Here is a 22,677-nt window from a genome sequence, read left to right on the forward strand (position 1 = left end):
GCCGCGCTGTCTGTTTGACTGTTTGTGTGTATGTATGTTGGCGATAAACTCAAAAACTTCTGAACGGATTTTACGGACGTTAAAAGTGCTACGTCTATACACGACATATTGTGTGCGTGTGCCCCACTCTCGAGACGGCGAAACATATACAGGATGTTTGGTACATCGCTTGCCAAATTAAAACGGCAGATAGGTTGAGTCATTTGCTATCTTCTCGTGCCTAGAAAAACAAAATTAGCCATGGTTTTTTTACTACTACGTAAGTAAAAATTTTAAATTTACGAAAATCTGGCATAGAAGTGAAAAAAAAAATTTGTACGTCAAATTAAAAATTTCTAGGCCTGAGAAGATAGCAAATGACTCAACCTATCTGCCGTTTTAATTTGGCAAACGATGTACCAAACATCCTGTATATGTACCTAAGTTTACCAAGATGCACTGAGGAAATCAATATTACATTAACTTAATTCGATTGTAAGATTTTTGAATTGGTGTCCAATGCAATCTTTTTATATATCAAATGAGAGAGAAATATACGGTAACTATAGAGCTGTCACCATAGATGCACCGTCCGATCCGTCACATTGACGGATGTGGTGCACGCTGTGCACGCTGTGACTTTGACGGCCCTCCGTCACTGCCTACACCAATGTTAATTGAAAAATGTAAGTAAAGCTTTTGGGAAAAATCAGTTAATAACAGCAATATATTTGTGCCAATTGATCTTGCTTTGTCAAGTGAGAGAGAAATATACGGTAACTATAGAGCAGTCACCATACGTCCAATACGTCACATTGACGGATGCGGTGTCAGCCCCATCAGTGCTCGCTGCGACTTTGACGGCCCTCCCGATATCAATGTTTGTTAAAGAATGTGTAGCATTTCGTTAAATAAATGACTGGTTTCCTAGTCTAGGCTAATTTAGCGCTTTTAATTATATTTGTACAAAATTAAGTTACCTATATTTTTTTTAATTTAGGAGACTAGATACTATTTTTATTCATCAAAACTTCTTCTATATCTTCTTCTTCGCGTTATCCCGACATTTTGCCACGGCTCATTCCCGGAGCCTTCTATATATTGATATCTATTGATTTGGTTATGAAATCGGATATTCAATTATATACGGAACTTTTCCTAAAATTATTTCTCGATGTAGATGTAACCTAACTTTCTACAATCCCTATAAAAAGAAAATATATATTTGTGACTTCAGATAAAAGGAAAAAGAAAGACAATAAAACGGATGGCAATTGCAAAGAGACCTCATACATACCAACAAAAACAACAATAGATATGTATAAGAACACGAGGTAATAAAGTAAACGTTTATTTCCACATTTCCATTTCCATTACCGACACCACTCGTAGCAAAATTCAGTTTCGTTCTTTTGAAACTGCAATTCGTTATGCGGCCCGATGTTCGCTTGTTTCGTATTTCGCACTAAAATCAATTTGCCGTGTATTGTTTGAATTTGTCAATTTGCTTTCGTTTTTCTCGATGTGTTTAAATTGTGTTTCGATTTGGTTGCAATTTTCTGTGTATGTTGTATATACCTACTTTTACCCGAGTAGATACAAGAATAGTTCTGATTATGTTTTTATCAGTCGTGCAGTTTGTATATTTATGCATGTTAGCCCATTTTAGTTAATTTTCAAGGTGTCAATCGATATTTATGACGAAGGTGACAAATGAAGTTGAGCTAATTAAGCATATTTTCGATGCCTGGGAGGAGTCACGAGATGCTTTAGGTGTCTTCTGTGATTTGTCTAAGGCGTTCGACTGCGTTTGTCATGAAACATTGATCAGGAAACTACACTATTATGGAGTTAGAGGATCGGCACTGAATTTACTTAAGTCCTACTTAAATGGTAGAATACAAAGGGTCGATGTGAGTGGACAGCGATCACCGGGGTCATTGGTCTCTATGGGTGTACCACAGGGGTCAATATTGGGGCCTTTCCTGTTCCTTATCTACATAAATGACTTGCCATTCCTTGTTAAGACCCACCATGACATAGTATTGTTTGCAGACGACACCTCACTTATTTTCAAAGTCAAACGACAGCAACAAGCGTACAATGATGTAAACGATGCTATTTCAAAGGTAGTAAATTGGTTCAATGTTAATAATTTATTGTTAAATGAGAAAAAGACTAAATGTATTCAGTTTGTCACTAGTAGTAACGTAAGGCATGTGCAAACAAGTGTCATTGTGAAGGATGAGGAATTGGAATTAGTTGATAGTACAGTTTTTCTTGGTATAACTTTAGATTCTAAACTTCAGTGGGGTCCCCATATTGCTACTCTTTCGAGTAGACTGAGTTCTGCAGCTTTTGCAGTGAGCAAAATCCGTCAGTTAACTGATGTGAAAACAGCTCGATTAGTATATTTTAGTTACTTCCATAGCATTATGGCATATGGTATTTTACTGTGGGGCGGTGCTTCAGAGATAAATACCATTTTTGTTCTGCAGAAGCGGGCTATTCGAGCAATATATAAATTGAACCATAGAGACTCACTTAGAGATAAATTCAAGGAAATTGACATAATGACAGTGCACTGTCAATATATTTATGAGAATATTCTGTATGTACATAAAAATATTGTTAATTTTAGGAAAAATTGTGACATTCATAATATTAATACTAGAAATAAACATAAGCTCGCAGTGCCCTTCACACGGCTCCATAAAATTAAAAAATCATTCATGGGTAATTGTGTAAGATTTTATAATAAACTTCCAAACCATATTACTGAATTATCAATTAATAAATTTAAAAATTATGTAAAGCGTAAACTTATTTCTAAAGCTTATTATACCACACAAGACTACATGAGTGATAAAACAACGTGGGATTAATTGTGACTCGAAATAGATAATTCAATGTATGTACTTCTTTGTTAAGTTTTATTGACATTTGTTATTGACATTTAGATTTTATTCTAGAAACATTCTAGACTAGTATTTTTTATACAATTTTTTTTTATGTTTGACGATCTTTTTGTGAAATTCTTAGTATTAAATTTGATCTGTATAATAATCCAATATTACTATGGAATAATATTAACTTCAATAAATTGCTCTGATAATTAGCTTAAGATAATATATTATTATGTAAAACGTTCATAAGTGCTTGTTACTAGGCCTACATGAATAAAGTATTTTTGACTTTGACTTGACTTGTAAAGGCTATATTTTTGAAAGAAAATAAGGGTAACATTCCATTTCCAACGACAGCTGCAATACTGTCAATTTTACTATGGAAATTGACAATGACAGCGACGCGTTCAGTACCGGTAGTGCAGCTGTGGTTAGAAATGGAATATTACCATAATCTGAAAGAGGAGGAGGTGTTTTTACCAAAGAAATCTGATTCGGGTTAATTTTTTTTAAATAATTTTAGGAACAACCGTTTGCCTCTTTGTGGTTTTTATATATGATTCACCTGGCAGTAATAACTGCAACTTCAAATTATGAATGATGAAGTGAAATATTTAAAATCAAGTATATTTTTAATGGCCTAAAAAGCCTCACCACTGGACAAAAACAATTTCCCGCCATTCAGCTTTATTGATACACAACATTCATCCCTAATTGCAGGAAGTTGTGCACATGTGTAAACAATAATGTATGCATGTTTTAGTCTAATGTCTAATGCAAGGATATTGTACATGTGCGCCGGAAACATCATATTTTGAATGTGAATGTTGCTCGTGGGATAGTGTTTCAAGATTGAATTAAATTGTAACATTAAATGATGTGGCAAGTTGTATAAGGCTCCTCTACACGATGGGCCAACGCCGGCCACTCCAAGGGACGCATTTATGCGTTAGAGGGAGCAAGTGATATTGCTATCTCATTCTACCGCATGACTGCGTCCCTTGGAGTGGCCGGCGCTGGTCAATCGTGTAGAGGGGCCAATACAGTGTGTCTCCGACCATGGGGCTTTAAATCCAGGGCTCGATTGTACTCGCTAAACTGAGCTACTTTTATTATGGCACCAACCCCGAAATCCCCAAATATTTTTTTACTTTTTCATATTATATTTTGGCTGATCAGATGTCGACGTTTTCTATGGAAAAGCCAAAAAATTTTCCCCGATATTAGAGTTGGTCCCATAGTAAAAGTAGCTCAGTTTTAGCGAGTAAAATCAAGCCCTGGATTTAAAGCCCCATGGTCAGAGACACACTGTATAGGTTCTATAGTCTGTCAAGCTATTTCCGTCAGTAGAAAAAAAGAGGCAAATTTAAAAGAATTGGTGCGTAGGTTATTAGTCCCATAGAAATTTTGAATTATGCGTTTATTTTCTAGTGAATGAATTATGCGTTTTTTTTCCTACACTCAATTAAGGTAAATAAGCATACATATGTAAGAAGAATAGAAATAGACATACATAAACATACAATATATGAAACTACTAAACAGCACTGTAATTAGATCAGTAACCCAACCACGATTATTCGACCATTAGTCTAGTCTATTTCTGCCGTCACTGCATCCAGCCGCAGAATCTCGTCACGGGCGTCATGGCGAGCCAGATGCGTTGGCCGTTTAGTTAGATATAATAGATAAAATGTTATACTTATTGCTTGTTACACCTACTTGGTTTTGGCACATATTGTATGACAAAAAAGTCAAAAAAGTTCATTTTTTAAGAGAAAAAGCAAGTTCTGTATTTGTTAGCTAGCTAGCATTTTTTTCTCTATAACTCGTCGGGATGACTTGGACGCCTTCATCAGTGGCTGGCCGGAGAAGGCACTACAACGGGAGTCATGGAAATCGGGGGGAGAGGCCTTTGCCCAGCAGTGAGACACCACAACAGGCTAACTAAAAAAAAAAGAAAAAAAACTCGTAAGGTTGTTAATGTATTATGATGCCTTGTGTCTGTCAGCTGTCGATCCGTTGCTAGGTTGAGGAACAATACTGGTGGCTAGGCTTCATTATGTACCTATACAGCAGTGGCGGCGCGTCCCTAAAAGCCGATTCCCACCTGCTTGCCTCTTTTTGGGCGTTTGAGCAGAGTTGTAAAGGAAATATGTAAGCCTAATTAGCCCCGGCTTGCCTATGGATATTTTTGACGCGCCGCCACTGCTATACAGGTACTTCTCCGTAACCACTTTACGAGTTTGTCACCCGGCAAAAATATTATCATAAAAATCTGTTGTTGGCTTGCAGTCCATTAGTGCGACTAAACTAGTTTCGCTAAATTTCACATCAAATGTTAAAATTCATGGTCTTCCTTTTGCTTCTGACACTATGTTATTTAGCAAGAAATTATCCTTATGATGAAGCCTTTCGATCGGTATGATAAAGTTACAGGGTGTTTTTTTTTCTCGTGTAGCGGGTTCGATTCCCGGTTCAACCATGTAATTATTTAATCTATGAATGCAATTTAAATTTATTTTTAAATTAAAATAATGTCTGCTTTTTTAACTGTGTAAGTAATGTATATTATATGCTTTAAGCTAAAGAAGACTGCTTTGCAGCAGGTATATTTATGCCTAACCTCTGCTTATTAAACCCGCCCGTTTTAACCTATATTTCCAAAAATGGGTGCGTCTACCGGATATCCCAATTAATCCTTGACGAATGGTCACCCCGCCCGAATTACCCCGCCAAAGTAAAACGGATGTGCTATTTTTACCCCAACGTTCAATGTAACCACGACCATTTTATGATCGGCAGTATTTTAAAACTCGATAGATGTAAAAAACATCTGTACTGTCAGGCGTGTCTCACTCCGCGATTTCGTCGCTTTGCTACAAGTAACTAAAAGTGCATTCGTTCGGCCCCAATTTTGGGGTTTGCCATAAGCCTGTGCTGATCGTGACAGACGCGTTTTGTTAGAGAGTGAGTCTTCTGTACCTAGTACTATTATTTATTCTGTGGTACTGTGTAAACTATGATGATGTGACAAGTGATATGTTGTTTACACAATTCAAATTACTTATATGCATTAATTAATACGTGAGTATGACTAAGTTCCATTTGTAATGAACAAAGAATATTCACACATACAAAATGTTTATTTTTCAAGAAGTTTGTGTAACAACAAAAATCAACCTTGTTGTTTAATTAACTATGAAACTCATCATCATCATCCTATGAAACTAATGTTGGTTAAATGTATTTAGTTTTAATAGTCTTATTGGAAGGTGATTAGATTGGTAGAAACTGCATTGAAAATAAAGAAAAATCATAGTTTAAATAATACTTGAACATGGCCATCTAATCAGCATTTAATACATATTACTAGACATATCTACAACTTGTCCTGTTTTCCTGAACAGTTGAAGAGTCGGACCAAAAAAAGTCTGCAGCGGAATCAAATCCGCTGCAGACTATTCTTGGTCTGACTCTATGTAAATGTACTATGTAGGCCTAAAATAAACTACTTTTTTGTTTAGCGTATGTGTGTCGTAGTTAGTGCACATAAGCACAAAATAGATAAGTACAGAAGTCAATCACATGTATGTACTTTATTTTTCATACCTACGCTCGGCGGTCGCTCTAGGGTTGCGATTGTTGCGAACTATGACTTATGCACAAAAACTATCGTGGTAGTGGCACTCGTATCTATCATGTATCGTATCTAGTATTTAGTTGTTTGATTTATTGTTGAGGATGAAACGGGAAGAATGGAAATATAAATTAATAATAATAATTATGTGGCGAGCTGACGGTGAGTGGCGACACCGCGGACCCCTATTCCAGAGGGCACTTTCATCTGGCCCTTGCCTCTGTGCTTGCCTTGATTGGCCGGCCAGAGTGGAGTCGCAAGAGCGGGACCTATTGCTCCAGGTTGGAAGTGTAAAATGTCATAACGCCGGCGGCCCTTGAACGGATTACCGGGATCTGGCTACCGCAGACTCACCTCTCGACAACCTCACAGCCGCTCCAAAGTGTTGCCCTGTTGTCGCACTGTGCGTGCGGCCATTGCGGGGCCCACTCAATGAGTTGGCGAGTCACCACCTGTCTTATACAATTTTGAGACTGATTGTCACGGCAGGTGTCCGCTAGTCTCTCCCATAGCCCATTATCCAGTCCATCCAACTTTCAAATCTATAGCCCATGACCTTCGTTCCCATCGCAGTACAAAAGTGCTGCACTGCAATAGTCTTTGCACCTGGCGGGGACCATCTCCGGATGTATCACATTGTGCGTTCGGGGATGGTATCCGCCATGTGTATCCCTTGCTCTTAAATTAAAGTGTCTTAAAGGGCCTCTGCGCTGTTGGCTTCGGCCCCACGTACGCCTCCCAAAGGACCGGGACCCCATGGTCCCGAGATATGGAAAAGACATACAAATAATAATAATAAAATTCTTTATTGTGCACTACTAAAGAAAAGTACATAATAGAAAAAAAAACAGGACTTAAATGAGTAGGTAACAACAGGCGGACTTATCGCTATAAAGCGATATCTTCCAGACAACCTTCAGATAGCGAAACAGTGGCAAGAAGTAAGCTATTGGGCAGTGCAAAACAACAACAGAAAAATAAAATATATGTACCTATATATCCATATGATACGCTTACTTTAAATTATAGACTAAAAACAATGAAACATACACTACTTAAACTACATAAATTATTTAACTGCCAATAATACACTACATAAACTACATAGATAAATGCTAAGCATTCAAGCGAGAGAAGTAACGACCAGGTAGCGAAAATATAAAGGGGAATTAACTTATATGAATTAAATGACCAAGACTAAGAAAGAGATAAATAGTGCTCTTTTAGACGTTTTTTAAAAATGGGTAAGGATTGAGCACGCCTTATGTCAATGGGCAAAGCATTCCACATCCGCACAGACTGGAAAGTAAACGATTTGATGTAAAACTTACTAGATGACCGAGGGGGAGCAAGAAGAAGATTTTGAGAACACCTAACAGACGAAAGAAAACTAAACCGCTTTTTAAGGTAACCAGGAGTGTTGGGAATAAATAAAATGCTGTAGAGAAGAGAAAGGATATGAGCATTACGTCGGAAGCGAATCGGTAACCACCTGAGCTGAGACCGGAAGCTGGAGACATGGTCAAATTTCCGTAGCCCAAAAATAATAACATTAATAACTCAAATAGGTATTTTAATTAATAATAATAACATTAATAACTCAAATAGGTATTTTAATTTTAATGTCATTGTTATATTACAAATTTGCCACAGAAAATATCTTGCGATGATTCCGAGATTGGCGAAATACACGATTATTATATTTTTAAGTGTAATAAATTCGCATTCTCATGTACAATGTAATAAATTCGCATACGCATTCTCTCTGAAACCACTGGTAGCTTAAAAAACGACAATTCACCGTTTAATGTTGAATTTAAACAACCGTCCACTGTACAGTTATAATAACTTTTTGTTTTGTTTCTCCATTATTGCACAAAAAAATTCACAGACGCGTGTCTCAAGCGGATGGCACTCGCGCTCGCACTGGTCCCAACTGGTCCGAGATATCGTGTCCGTGAGCAGTGTCTATGTGTGCGTTGCTCGAGCGCGCTTTGTATGTAGGTTGATTTCTGTTGAGCTCTAACACACGCGATGCTTCAAGTCTTTATACTGTTGATAATATTTATATCATGACGGAACCCCACCATTTTTCAGCTTTAATTAAATAGTTTAAGTTTGCCCTGACGTAAACTCATTCGTTATCTGTCAAAAGAATATACGTGAATCTTTTATAAGTTGGTTAATCGGCTTTACTTGGAATTCCGTGGTTTACAAGATTAATTGTTATTTAAATCGACATTAATGAGTAAAATGTTTCCGGGAATGAAAAGAATTCGCACCTAATCTTGCGTGTTGTTAGAGATTGTGTTAAGGCACTGGTCCCACCGCGAGCTAGTAAGCTATGAGCTATCGGCTATAAACACGAACAAAAGATAAGCACTCCCGTGTAAATAAAAGAGACACGGCGATATTTATAGTTACTCGCCCAGCGGTGAGCTATAAATATCGCCGTGTCTCTTTTATTTACACGAGAGTGCTTATCTTTTGTTCGTGTTTATAGACGATAGCTCATAGCTTACTAGCTCGCGGTGGGACCAGTGCCTTTATAAGTTGGTTAATCGGCTTTACTTGGAATTCCGCGGTTTACAAGATTAATTGTTATTTAAATCGACATTAATGAGTAAAATGTTTCCGGGAATGAAACGTATTCGCACTTAATCTTGCGTGTTGTTAGAGATTGTGTTAACCCCTGGAGCGCCCTACTTAACTGTCACACGTGTGCTGGTAACTAGTATAGGAGTTCCATAATGCGGTAATTTTGGGGCGCTCCACGGTTTAAAGGGCCCACTGATTAACAGTCCGCCGGACGGTATCGGGCTGTCAACATTTTGTTCTAACTGAGAGGCCGATACCGTCCGTCGGACATTAAGTAGTGGGCCCCTTTAGGAAATTCGCTTTCGTAATTGTTAGACATAATTAAGGACAATTCGGTCGTTGTTTATTTTAAACAGGTACAGTCAAGTGTAAAAATATGGGTGCACCAATAATTTCATATATCCCATAGTTCTTACGGCAGCGAATTAAGAACTATGGGACATATTTTTGAGTAAGTTGTCTACACCCATATTTTTACACTTGACTTTACAAACAATTCTTCAATTCAAGTATGGAAAAATTAGTTCCAGTGAAATTCCGCAACATGGCGCGTGATCATATATTCCTGCCAGCGTATTACGGATGGCTTTATCCATCTTTATCCACGTGATAAAATAACTGTCACCTTTTAACACCGTGGGATAGAAAGTGACAGACACCCTTTTATCACGCTGTCACGTAAAAAAGAACAACCATCATAGCCGTACTGGTCAGGCTTTAATCATATTCGAGCTCGCTCACAATAAAACGGAAATATATTTACTCATAACAGTAATTATGGTACTTTAAAAGTTAGCTCGTGAATGAAATACCCGTTTGAGTATTTTATCGGCCATTATAATGAAGTTCGTTTCGCGGATGTCGCGAAGTATCAGGAGTTGGGTAATAAAGTCGACGGAATTAAATTTAATTTTGGCACGTTTGAAATCTTACTTCCGTGGCCGTACCAGGAGTTGACGTTTACGTTAGCAATTGCGTGAACTCGATCGCAGTCCTACGCCTCTAAAGGTGACAGTCCATTTCCAACGACAGCTGCACTACTGTTCATTTGCTATGGCAATTGACAATGACAGCGACGCGTTCAGTACCGGTAGTGCAGCTGCGATTAGAAATGGAATGTTACCATAACTTTCATCTTCATCTCTGATAGGTCCCAGAATGGGAGATAAAATTTACCTTATGGGCCACTCCACAATAGCGTCTCCTGAGCGTCGGCGCTTAGTCAATTCTATGGCAGCGGCTCGACGCAACGTAAGCGCAACTGCACAGCGACGCCATTTTCCATAGCGCTGACTAAACGCCGGCGCTCAAAAGAAGGTGGTGGGCCCTTATAAGTAAAAGTTGAGTCACGCTAGACCGGGCCGAGGCCGAGCCGGAGTTTCTAGAGCTTCGTTTTCTGTGGAAAGCATCACGTGATCACCGATCAGTCGTCATAGAAAATAATATGTGGGACGTCTCGGCCCGGGCACGGCCGGGTCTACCGACAGTCATCCTTAATAACAGTCTGCACCTCTTTAAACTCTCGCGTTTTGTACACATATTTAATTACACTAACGGGTCTAATGCGATATATTTTCATTGTTTTTACCTTAAATACTGACGTTTCAGCTGAGTTGCACCATGTTATGGTGGTGGAAAGAGGTGACAGCAAGGTTTGATTTATTGGCCATTAGCATGTCAAGCACTAGTACGTTTACCTTAAGTCTGCACCTGTTAATGATATTCAATCATTGTTCGCAAGTCCTTAAATCATATTCATAAGCAGTTAACTGAACCTTCACCCAATAAACAACGCTATCACGGCACATTAATATAAATCACACCACAGCATCCACATCTCATTAAAGAATACTGGCAGAGTGTAGGGGAAATGACAGTAATCTATCTAATATTTAAAACTTTCGCGCGGCGGCTAACTCCACCAGTGAAACCTGTGTCGAAACGTCGGTAAATATAGGTAATAATTAATAAATTAAATTCGCGATAGACCCGTCTATAAATATGTAAAATAAATGTGAGTACTTCTATCTCTTAACATAGGCAGGTAAGGCAGGTTCGACGTTTACATCTTGCACGCATCCTCTACTCGTTTCTAGTACCAATTGGCAGATGTCCGACTGGCGGCCCGTTGATTGCCGGTGAGGACATTTTGGCCACAAAGAAAACTATCTTATAGAGCCTCTTCGGAAAGAGAAGAGTCGTGGAATGCATTGGGCCCCATACATTTCATGACTCTCTTTCTTTTTTAGGGTTCCGTACCCAAAGGGTAAAACGGGACCCTATTACTAAGACTTCGCTGTCCGTCCGTCCGTCTGTCCGTCTGTCTGTCACCAGGCTGTATCTCACGAACCGTGATAGCTAGACAGTTGAAATTTTCACAGATGATGTATTTCTGTTGCCGCTATAACAACAAATACTAAAAACAGTATAAAATAAAGATTTAAGTGGGGCTCCCATACAGCAAACGTGATTTTTGACCAAAGTTAAGCAACGTCGGGCGTGGTCAGTACTTGGATGGGTGACCGTTTTCTTTTTGCATTTTTTTCCGTTTTTTTTTTGCTTTATGGTACGGAACCCTTCGTGCGCGAGTCCGACTCGCACTTGCCTGGTTTTTTCGTTTATTGCTTATTGTTTTTCGCCGCCTTTAGGACAGCTGCCTCGTGACGATCGTCACTTGCTTTTTACGCCTGCACGAAGCTTTGTTCGAAGATTAACTACTCTTTTTACATTTGCTCTGGTACGGGCGTTCAATCACGGATGAAAATAGATTAAAAACGAGCCGAGTATGTTAGTCGTGAACCCTGCCACTCGGCCGTATCTCCCGTCGTTAGTATGAACTTTTAAGTGGCACAGACGTTTAAAAAGTGGACGAGGTTCCGTATAATTCTTGTGAGCAATATGTACGGTAAGTTTTACAGGTAGGGACGGGGAATTTATATGTTATATGAGGCAATGAGGAAATGGACGGGCCAATCGCCGCCAATTTTATTCAGAACGGGCAAACGGACTATCCTGGATAACAAGTGACGACAAAATGGAGATCAGGAGGCGTATTCTGATTGTAATAGCGGGTGATACATTGATATGGATTTGCTTCTGTTTCTGGTTGACGCAATCTCACTATTCACAGATCATATCCATATCAAACCCAGATCAAATTCATACCGTGTTATTACAATGTGAAGACGCTCTCAGAACTACTAGTAACATGATTACATTTCAGTTTTTATTGTTATTTTTCAGTATTTTTTTTTGTATAAATTATTTTGTTTACAATCTTCTACGGATGACGCTGATACATTATGGCGACAGGCTAAGGTGTAGCGCTACGAGCGTAGCACTAATTTTTTTCGAAAGTTACTGTCATTTCAGTATGTCACCATTCAATCTCCTTCTGCCACAACAAATATAAAAAAATATTATAGTAATTTGATATAAATTTTAGTGTACTGTACACCTGCATTAAAATATGTTCTTTGAAGGCCGCAAAAATATGTGACACGTTCTTATGGCTCTACAAATAACATCGTGTCGATAATTTTTCCCCCTTCGTTGTGTAACATATTATTGCAGGTGACTGTACACCTTGCTTGGTAAGATTTATTATATACAGTGAAACCTGGATGATAGCTAGTGAAGTGGACTGTATGATTGAATTGATGATACAATGGAAACACGCAGATTTTATACAAATATTATAAATAATTTATTTATAAAAGAACAACAAGAACTTAATAGATCGGCGGTGACAGGCAGACTGATTGTCAAACACAAATTAAAATATTTCACAAACAATACGTTCGAAGGAGGCCGCGTGCCAGCCAGTCGCCAACACTGGATAAGTGAGACTTCAAGGGACGAGCAGATTTCTCTCATTTAAAGAGGTATTCCACTTATCCAGGCTCTCAGTTAGCCAGGTACAAATAAATTTCTGTCTCATTTACAGAAGGTCCCATTAATAGAGGTGAGAATAGAGGATATATCTCAGTTATGGTTAATAAGGTATTTTGTAATTATCTTTAAATGTTTAGGTAAAATAATCCTTGTCCCTAAATATTTTTTAAGTCTATTTAAATATGTATTAAGTTAAAAATATACTTTTCTCTCTGGTTCGTAACATTACAAAAAATTATCCATCAGTATTTCCACTTTAACAAGGAAAGATTACACTGAAACCCAGTAATTACTGTATTGCGTCGACACATTACTAATAGCTGAATTGGCCCCTCGCCAAGAGTCCTCGCGGTTCAAGGAAATATGAGTAACTATTATAAGGCACGGAAAACTCGATTTATTTATTTAAAACTATAAATATTGGAGACTGATATTTTGGTTGTTTTGGTTTTAGTTTTAATTTAGCTGACTAAAATGACGTAGTTAGGTGAGTTGTTGATGTTAAAAATGAATCTCTAATAGGCGCGCGCTTTTGGTACACATTTATTAATATACACATATAACACATATTATCCTTATATTATACGGATTATGCCTCTTTAATTTTAGTTGGAATACCTTTTCGCTTATAATTAAATACTTAAATACCACAATATTAGCTAAGAAAAGTAAAATTTACACTCAATGTGAAAAAAAAAATTGACAGACTGTTTAATTTATTTATCTGAATTTTGGAGTGCAGTCGATACTAAAAGTAGCGTAGAGTTAGACCAAGAAAAGTCAGCAGCGATGTTGATAGTCCACGCAGTGCAAGTGTTATCTATACGTCTTAAATTCATAGAGGTTTGACGTTTAAAATAACGGTTGCACTGCGTGTGCTATCATAATCGCTGCAGACATTTCTTGGTCTAATTCTATCAGGCAATGCTTCAGTTGTTGGTATTATGGTAACATTCCATTTCTAACCGCAGCTGCACTCCTAGTAGGTACTGAACGCGTCGCTGTTATTGTCAATTTCCATAGTAAAATGAACAGTAATGCAGCTGTCGTTGGAAATGGACTGTCACCTTTACAGTTGCAGAGCTTTTTCAGCTGTCAAAAATATAGCTGTCATAACTACATATATACATTATATTATTAATGGCAAAACTACATTGTTACTTCACCTACACACGCCTAATAATAACTAGACATCTCTCGGACTAATTTATCGGTATTTATTTCAGTAGACTTACAAATAGGTTCGCCTGTACAAAGGAACCCTAAAATAGTTTCAAAATCGACACGTGCACTTGACTCATCTCGAGTTATATTCGGAGTAGCCTTTGATACACCGTTTTCTCGATATACTGTAGGGACGGACAGAGCTTGTCTACTTAGCGTACTATGTAACGAACGCGAGGCGAAGCGATGCGGCGCGGGGCGAATCAATCCTTTGATACCTATTACCACTCACATGATTCATGCAACTGTAGTTAAGTACAAGCTGTCACCCTTATTTTCACATAATAATAGAGGTCACTGAAAAATATCTATCATGTGAGTGGATACAAGTGTCCTACGTGGGCCATCTCGTTGCGAACGCGAACGCGTTGGGCCCACCGCGCCGCGCCGCGTTCGCGAGTTGTTCGCTTACGTAACGTAACGACGCAGAGTTAGCTTAAGGGCTACTACAAGAACTATTGTTTGATAAAAAATAATGAATAGTGAATAAATTTTTCACCTTACGCCCATGTGAAGGTAGCGAAACAGCCAAGTCACATATTTTGACTAAGGTGTAAGGTTTGTGAAGTTAGGGCTTTTAGAGTTAGAAGCTTGGCTCTACAAGAGATCTAACTTTTTGACAGTGCGAGCCTTATGGTTTCCTCTTGGCTATTTTAGTTGCAAATGTTTTTGGTGGGATAGATATTGAACGTGACGTGATGCAATGCGCACCTACTCGAATCTAGAAATCGTCTTTTCGATCTGAATTTTCTAAGATGGAAACGAAATGCGAAATGCACTTTATACGAGATTTAGATTGGCTTAGAAAATGTCGAGAGCATTTCCTTGATACGTCAAGCGAAGATTGACCTTCGATCATAGACCACATACAGACGCCGCAAAAAAAATTGCCGAGTTCATTGAGTATAATTAAGAAAAAAATACTGAAGTTAAGTATAAGTAAAAAGCAATAAATGTTGATCAATATCCTAAAACCGATTTTGTTGAAACACATAGTACAAGGACAAAGGAGAGCGATCTCTTCCAAACAAACTTTAGGCAGAGGGAGTAATGTAATGAAAATGCTAAATATCTAGGAAGATTCGTTTATCTATTTATGTATATACGTCTTGCTTGACCACTGTTTTGGCCTTGTCGGTAGTGACCTTGCCTATGAAGCCGATGGTCCTGGGTTGGAATCCCGGTAAGGGCATTTATTTGTATGATGACTGATGAACACTGATATTTGTTCCTGAGTCAGGTGTTTTCTATGTATAAGGATTTGTATATAATAGATGTATATCGTTGTCTGAGTACCCACAACACAAGCCTTCTTGAGCTTACTGTGGGGCTTAGTAAATTATTGTACCTAACAATTATTTATTTATTTTAAACTTTATTGCACAACAACAAGTAAGAAGTACAAAAGGCGGACTTAATGCCTTGAGGCGTTCTCTACCAGTCAACCACAACACAATGTCATAAAATATTTGTATATTTCCCACAAATTGTAAGGCGTCACGGTAGACCTCGTCGGAGATGGCGGGACGAGCTTGACGCTTTCGACAGAGATTGGTGGGAGACTTCTGAGGATAGGGATACGTGGAAGAATAAGAGGGAGGCCTTTGCCCAACAGTGGGACAATGTAGGCTAATAATAAAAAATAATACATATAAAAAAATATTTTCCATCTAGTGAGAGTGATCTGTTCGATACAGTCGGCAAATGCAGCGCTCCTGTAAAAGCTTTCTCGCATTAACTTGCATCGCCATTAGCCGAAGTGGCACATTAGCTGTTATAGTTAGAGGGAGACACTAACGACTCATTAGGAGATTAGAGTGGGAAAGAAAATACATTAATTTTACGATAATACACTGATTTAAAGATGGGGCTGAAGAATGGAGCTTAGAAGTTTGACGAGTACCTAGGTAAAGGGTGAAAACGCGCATTTGAAACCTCTGGAGTTTCAATCTATAGGTTACAGTAATTGCTATCAGATGAGCGGTATGCTTATTCACCACCGTCCTAGAAAAAAAATTAAAAGTTGTTAAGTCCTAAATAACATAGACTGTATTCCAACATGGATGGGTATAACAATACGCTACATTCCTAATAGACAAATCAGCTTCTTTTTTAGAACTTTCAAAACGATTTGCTAATATGGAATTTATATGAAAACGAATATAGTGACGTCACGGTAAACTCACCTACTCTTTATATTTCAATCCGATTTATTAATTACAAATTGTGTTTAAAAATAGCTGCTATCTATGTTTTTGTAATAATTATCTGGTGCTTTATTTCGTGCACGGTTTGAAATCATTTATTTTAAGTAGGTACATGAAACATCCCTATTGGAACGTCCTGTTTTGACCCGTTTATATAGGTAAATAAGATCTACAGTTGTGAACATAATCCGTCGAAAACCATGTCGCAGATTTTATAGATAATTAATTAAATGCACAGGTTAACGTTGTTCCTAAAATTTGGAATGCATTATAATGTAGAATCTGTGCGAAAGAGAAGAGTATGGGGCCCAATACATTCTACGACTCTTCTCTTTCCGAACAGACTCTATCTTAGTTATCGTTTATAATGAACTTATTACTGACGAAACAAAAATAAACGGGATATAAATAACGAAGGGTAATAATAACATGTCAATGTTCCCTAATTACAGACTCAAGTCAAGCTGCCAAGTCCTGTCACCAATGGACAAACAACTACTTACTCTTCATTCATCTGTCAATGCACATAAAACCTCGTTTACGATTTACATATCTATTAAAAACTAAACACACCGAATAAATCACTCTTATTTCACTAAACATTACCAACCTCTATAAATTAGTTCAGCTGTGGATTCCATGCGTTCCCAACTGAGAATTGCATACAAAATAAAAATAAATAACCGCTCGTGAGTTTATAAATAATTAAGATTGTGGAGCCGATGCCCAATGGAGCCGTCTGTGTTATTATAGCTACGGAATATAGGATAACATGGATTTCACGCACCTTAATCCACCGATTTACGCATTATAACCCGTATTCCATAGATATAAAGGTTGTTTTAATCTGGTATAAGTGTACAGAATTCGAGACTGAAATAATGTAGAGATTTCACGAGTCGACGGGCCGAGCGGACCGAGACGCACGCGCAGCAAGCGCGCGGAAAATGTCTATAAATACTTACGCGTTTGTTTTTCTAACAAATAATGTGTAGTATTTTGGAATAGGGACTAGTTATCGAACCTGCTGAGGTTAATCAGTGTGTTAAATGTGACGTGATAGTGTTAAATTTAACAGAGGATTATGTGTCGCCAATTTGATTTCAGATAATTTGGTCAATAATAAAATTGTGTATAAAAACGTGATTTTGATTCGTGATTTTAAAAAAAATAATGTGGGGGTTAGGAATACATTAATTTTGAATACAGTGTTATGTGCTTATGTGTGAATTATGGTGGCCATGATTGAGGTAGCGGAACGACCGAATAACAACTTTTTCAGATCATTCCTGCCTGTGAGTTCTAACATTATATAAGTCTAACTAATACAAAAGAAGTCTAACTACATGTACCTAAAACTGAACAAAAATCTTGATTTATGTTAACTGGTCAGTCACCGTGCCCATTTTATTAGCTGGCAGAAAGACGTAAACAAATGGATCTGAAACTGACTTTGAACTTTTAACCTCAGATATCCACCGATACACTAATGATATCGCATTTTAGGAAGTAGGTATACATAAATCAATATTAAATTCCTTATTACGCTGCGTCAGAAACAAAGAAACTATTCATAAAATTCATAAAATTGAATAGCAGCCAACACAATTGCCCTTGACTAATTTATCTTCTAGACAGCAAGGCGAGTTTTTCGTTCATAGTTCGTAACAACTGTCGTTGGTTATGTGAATTATGTGTTATTTCCATAAGACAATTTTATCGTCATGAATTTGTTGAACATTTATTTAACCTAACTTTTTAGATACCTATTTAATTTTATTTATCGTTTGCTTTTGGTTTTACAGGCAGTCAACTCACCTCCGGTGCCGCACCGAGACATCTCGGGGGCTTCCACGGCGGCCTACCGCCCCTACAACGGCGACCATGGCGCCCCACAGAACCAAGTCATCAGAGCTCAGCCGGCCGACCCAGAACGGAAGAAAGACAAGAAGTGGTCCATCGGGAAGCTCTTCAGGCGAAAAAAGAAGGATGAGGAAAGCGGATCTTCATCAGAAAGCGAAGAGGGCGGCACTTTGCGCTCCACGTCTAAGAGGAAATCTAATAAAAAGAAGAAAAGGACACCTGCAGTCAACAACTTCGACCATATAGTTATAAGAGAAACCAGGCGGGCCCAGAGCTTAGCTAAACCTGTCGGTCGTGATTTCACTGACGATGGAGTGCTTTCCGACCCATCCGCTGGCTTTATAAACTACAGGCCTAAAACCAGAGAAGTTCAAGCGTCAAAGGAGTCGCTGAGCTTAAGGGATGACGTTTCTACCAGGTCCGGAAGAGTCAGTCTAGAACCTACTATGAGAAAGACGAGGAAGGGCCGTCTAAAAGCCCGAGTTGAAGCGTTGCGGAACAGCATGAGAGGGGAATCGAGCAGCGACGAAGAATCGTTGAAGTCGTCGAATTCATCTTCAATGGTCCGATTCAGGAGCGACGACTCATTGATGCGTTCTCGTGACAGTTCGCTGAGTAAGAGGTCACGAAGCGCTCGAAACGAACGCTACATCAAAAGACTCTCGAGAGACGAGGAGAACCAGCTGAACAAGGAAGCCGAACTGCTGCAGCAGGGATACACGAAAGCTGAAGTGGAAATGCTTACACGAACCCCCACAAGCCAAAGCAGTGGTTACGGCACCTGCAAACGAGAACAAAATAAACAAAAACCTGAACTTGGCAATGATTTAACCCGACGGCCAATCAAATCCGAGTCGATATCTTCATTTCCATCAACTCAAAGTTACCCTTCAACTATTAATTTTAATGCCAAAATTAACAACGAACATATTAACTATTCCATACCGTTTCAAGGTAACTTTGTCAAAGAACCGCTTTACGCTAATAATAACAGGGAAAAATCTATGCCGCGTCCGGATGAAAACACAGATAAAGTCATGTACGTCAAGTTCCCTCTAGGAAATGTTACTAATATTAAAAGGGAAGAGCGAGCTCCACCAGTGCCACCCCCTCGAGATATGCATAGAAAAGTCGCAACCCCTGTATCGATGTATTATGAAAACCATTCAGTAGTATCCGATAGGATGGGCAGCAACCAAAACATTACGCATGGCGTACCTAACAACGACTTCGAACGAGTAATGAGGCGGAGTCAAGAGAGAACGAATAATCATGGGCCTAATGGACTACGTCGACCGATTTCGAACTCTGAAGATCACCTTGCTATACAAAACAACGAATACTTACAACATCTATATCAGAAAACTGAGCAGCCAAGAAGGCCAGCATCAGTTTCCGCTGAACCTAATCACTATGGAATTTATGCTTTCACACCACCATGGAGAAATAAAATCGAACAACCCAATGTAGTTAAACCCGAACCAGTCCAATCCAGGAATGATTTCCTCTACTATGCTGACCACAGTCCCAGATCTCGTAGACCTATAAGCATAAAAACTAGTCAAAACGGCTACGAAAATCAATACCTTAGTGATTCACAAACATCAGTTAACGTCGCTGAGAGTGTTTATCGTAGACCGAGAAACGCTTCTGAATTTTGGAAGAAATTAGACGATGCCGAAAGGCAGAAGAAACAACAGAACATCTATGCCAACTCTAGAAGCAACAGTGAGCATGTCAGGAATACACCACGAATGCACCATTATTCAGAGGGAAGTAATAGTATACCGAGTCATACAGAGAATATTGACATGCAAAATAAGAATAGGGCAACAAGCGTTGATCAGTCACGAGATGTTATAGATGGTTCCAAAATGTGGAAAGCAACGACCGAGTATAAGAGGTCGATCACCGTTGAACCGCCTAAAGTGGTCACTTCCCCGACATCTAAAACACACGTTCGTCATAAATCTGACACCTTTGTAACTAACAGCTATCAAATACCTTCAGACGAGGATAAGAGCTCAGAACGACGCAAATCAACGAACCTCGATGACGCTCTCAACGAACTTGAGGCAATTTACAATAGCTTAGGATTAGGAGACGAAGACCTGCTAGACAGGGCTGAAAGACGAGAGTCAATGACTCCGAAATACAATGATCACTTCAATGACTGGAATGGAAACGATGACGAGGTCCAGTTGAGAAGTCAACCATCAACGCCGCTTCGGCGGATATCAAGGAGATCAACACTGCCCGATAAATTACAAGACGATATGGCATTCCGTAGAATGAATTCCTTCTCAAAAGAAAAACCAAATTTGAAGGATGCACAAGCACAGATCAGTTACATGCTTGCTTCACCGGTGTACGTACCTTATGCTTCAGATGACGAAAGATATTCGGGGCGGGACGAACCAGATATTGTCCATGACGATGTTGTTTACAGAAATATAAAACAAACTAACAACCGTTTGAAAACTCTTGAACCCCAACCACCTTTTGGTATTCCTCTAGGACCAGTATCTCCTGCTCCTCAAAGTGACTATCTACACGCGACACCTGAAAGTAAGGGACGCTCGCGCTTTATTCCTAGAAGATCACCGGATCTTGTATCAGATGATTTAGCATACAGAAGTTTAAGAAAAGATGCTAGACATTCATCGTTGTTTAACGGAGAGGATTATGGTCACATAAATAACAATCACAATTACAACGAGTATCCTTACAATAAAGATTCTGCAGCTAATCTTAAAAAGAAACGAGCAGTTAGGTCTCTTTCAGCTAACATTTTTACTATGATTCAAAAAGAAATCGACGACGCGCTTAATATGAGCAAAGTGGCAACGTTGCAAAAAACTCATAGCAACAGTGATGTCATGAGGCGCTTGCGGGACACTTTCGAAAACAACGACAACGAGCCAGAGCACTATCCTCGAAATAAGGTAAAGCAAAGGCATAATACTGTTGGTCTCTTCGTCAATAACTCGCACTCGCAAAATCATCATTTCGCAAAAGACGATTCATGCATTCATAGTGACGATAAATACCTCCCCAAACCTGCATCTTGTGATAAGTCCAAAAGTTCATCCCCATCAAATCGATCACCACAAGCATCTAAGCGGTCATCTAAAGACGAATTTCAACAGGTCCTCACTATGCTCGCACAAGAAGCAATGGACACTAGTAATAAGTTAGGTGTAGCTTTAGCTGAACTAGATAAAAATAGGAATAATAACACGGAGAAAAGACCTGATATAAATACCAGGATATCAGACAGTAGGTCACATTTCTTGAACGGCCTAACCAGTGACTCTTATGATAATTCTCAACCAGAAATAAAATTAGTCAACGTACACTCTGAGGTTGTGAGTGAACCCACTAATAGGCTTGTGAAGTCAGATAACGAACAAACTAAAGGCCAAAAAACTGAAGTCAGCCTTCTTGCAATATCAAATCAGTTACACAGAGTAGAAGATCAACTTAAGCATAGCCATGAGAAAGAGTTGAATTTTGATGACGAAAGTTTAAGGCTTTCAAGTTATATCGATAAAACCGAAGAGCCGTTAAAAGCCCAAGAAACCACAGTTATGACTCCAGAGAAAAAGCTGGTACCAGATGTTTTTCCATTAACAGTGCAGAATGACTCTATTAAAGTTGAATTAAAGAATCAGAACGATTTTGATTATAATAATGAGCGAAAATTATCTCCACCTAAAATGAAATCGACCAATCCTTTCTTGAATTCAGATGAAAAATTACAAGAAATTAATGAAATAAATGCCTTCAAGGAATTGAAAGACGGCATTTCTGATTTGATTGCTGGAATATCGCAAGTAAATGACAAGTTATTTGTTCCTAAATTACCAAAAGATGACGATAGCAATAAACCCAAAGTAACGGGTATAACTGAGGCTAGTAAGCAATTGAGCCAAGTGACTCAAGAAGTGCCAAAACCAGTACCTAATAGAGCATCTGTTAATTTATCCATTTACGAAGACGATTTAGAAGTAAAGAAAGATGCCGCCGATTCTGCTGAATACAATTCATCCGAAGAGTTGGCGACAATATTCAATTTAGATGGCAATCTAAAACTGCATAGTGTTGATCAGAAAGAACCTGAGAAAGTGAGAGATGAGCTAAGCTCACCAAAACTAGTTCAGACTATGAATCAGCAATTAGGGCGGTTGTCCGTAGATCGGATAGACGAGCCAGCGAGCCAAGACCTGCCAACTAACGTAGTACCGTGGCGAGCAAAGAGGGAAAACAATTCACAAAGCGAATCACGAGGTATGTGGCCCATTATCATGCATGGTGTTTGGTTTTCATTTTAACCATCGCTTTTTGTGTCTCACATTAGATGTAA

At 38.7% G+C, this 22,677-nt stretch overlaps 1 protein-coding gene across 3 annotated transcripts in view; it reads left to right on the forward strand.

Annotated features, from left to right (window-relative positions):
• Nucleotides 1-22,677, forward strand: part of LOC134668825 (uncharacterized) — a 216,907-nt gene that overhangs the window by 189,795 nt on the left and 4,435 nt on the right. For 2 of the 3 annotated variants that reach the window (XM_063526286.1, XM_063526284.1), the window contains exons 1-2: nucleotides 17,588-17,743; nucleotides 18,254-22,601. In XM_063526286.1, coding sequence (XP_063382356.1) covers nucleotides 17,681-17,743; nucleotides 18,254-22,601 — 4,411 coding nt within the window. In that variant the 5' untranslated portion in view covers nucleotides 17,588-17,680. Of the gene's footprint in view, nucleotides 1-17,587; nucleotides 17,744-18,253; nucleotides 22,602-22,677 lie in introns of those variants that run through there. The other variant, XM_063526285.1, reaches the window with a different exon arrangement.

Source organism: Cydia fagiglandana, chromosome 11, assembly GCF_963556715.1.
Source record: "Cydia fagiglandana chromosome 11, ilCydFagi1.1, whole genome shotgun sequence".
Taxonomy (NCBI): Eukaryota; Metazoa; Arthropoda; class Insecta; order Lepidoptera; family Tortricidae; genus Cydia; species Cydia fagiglandana.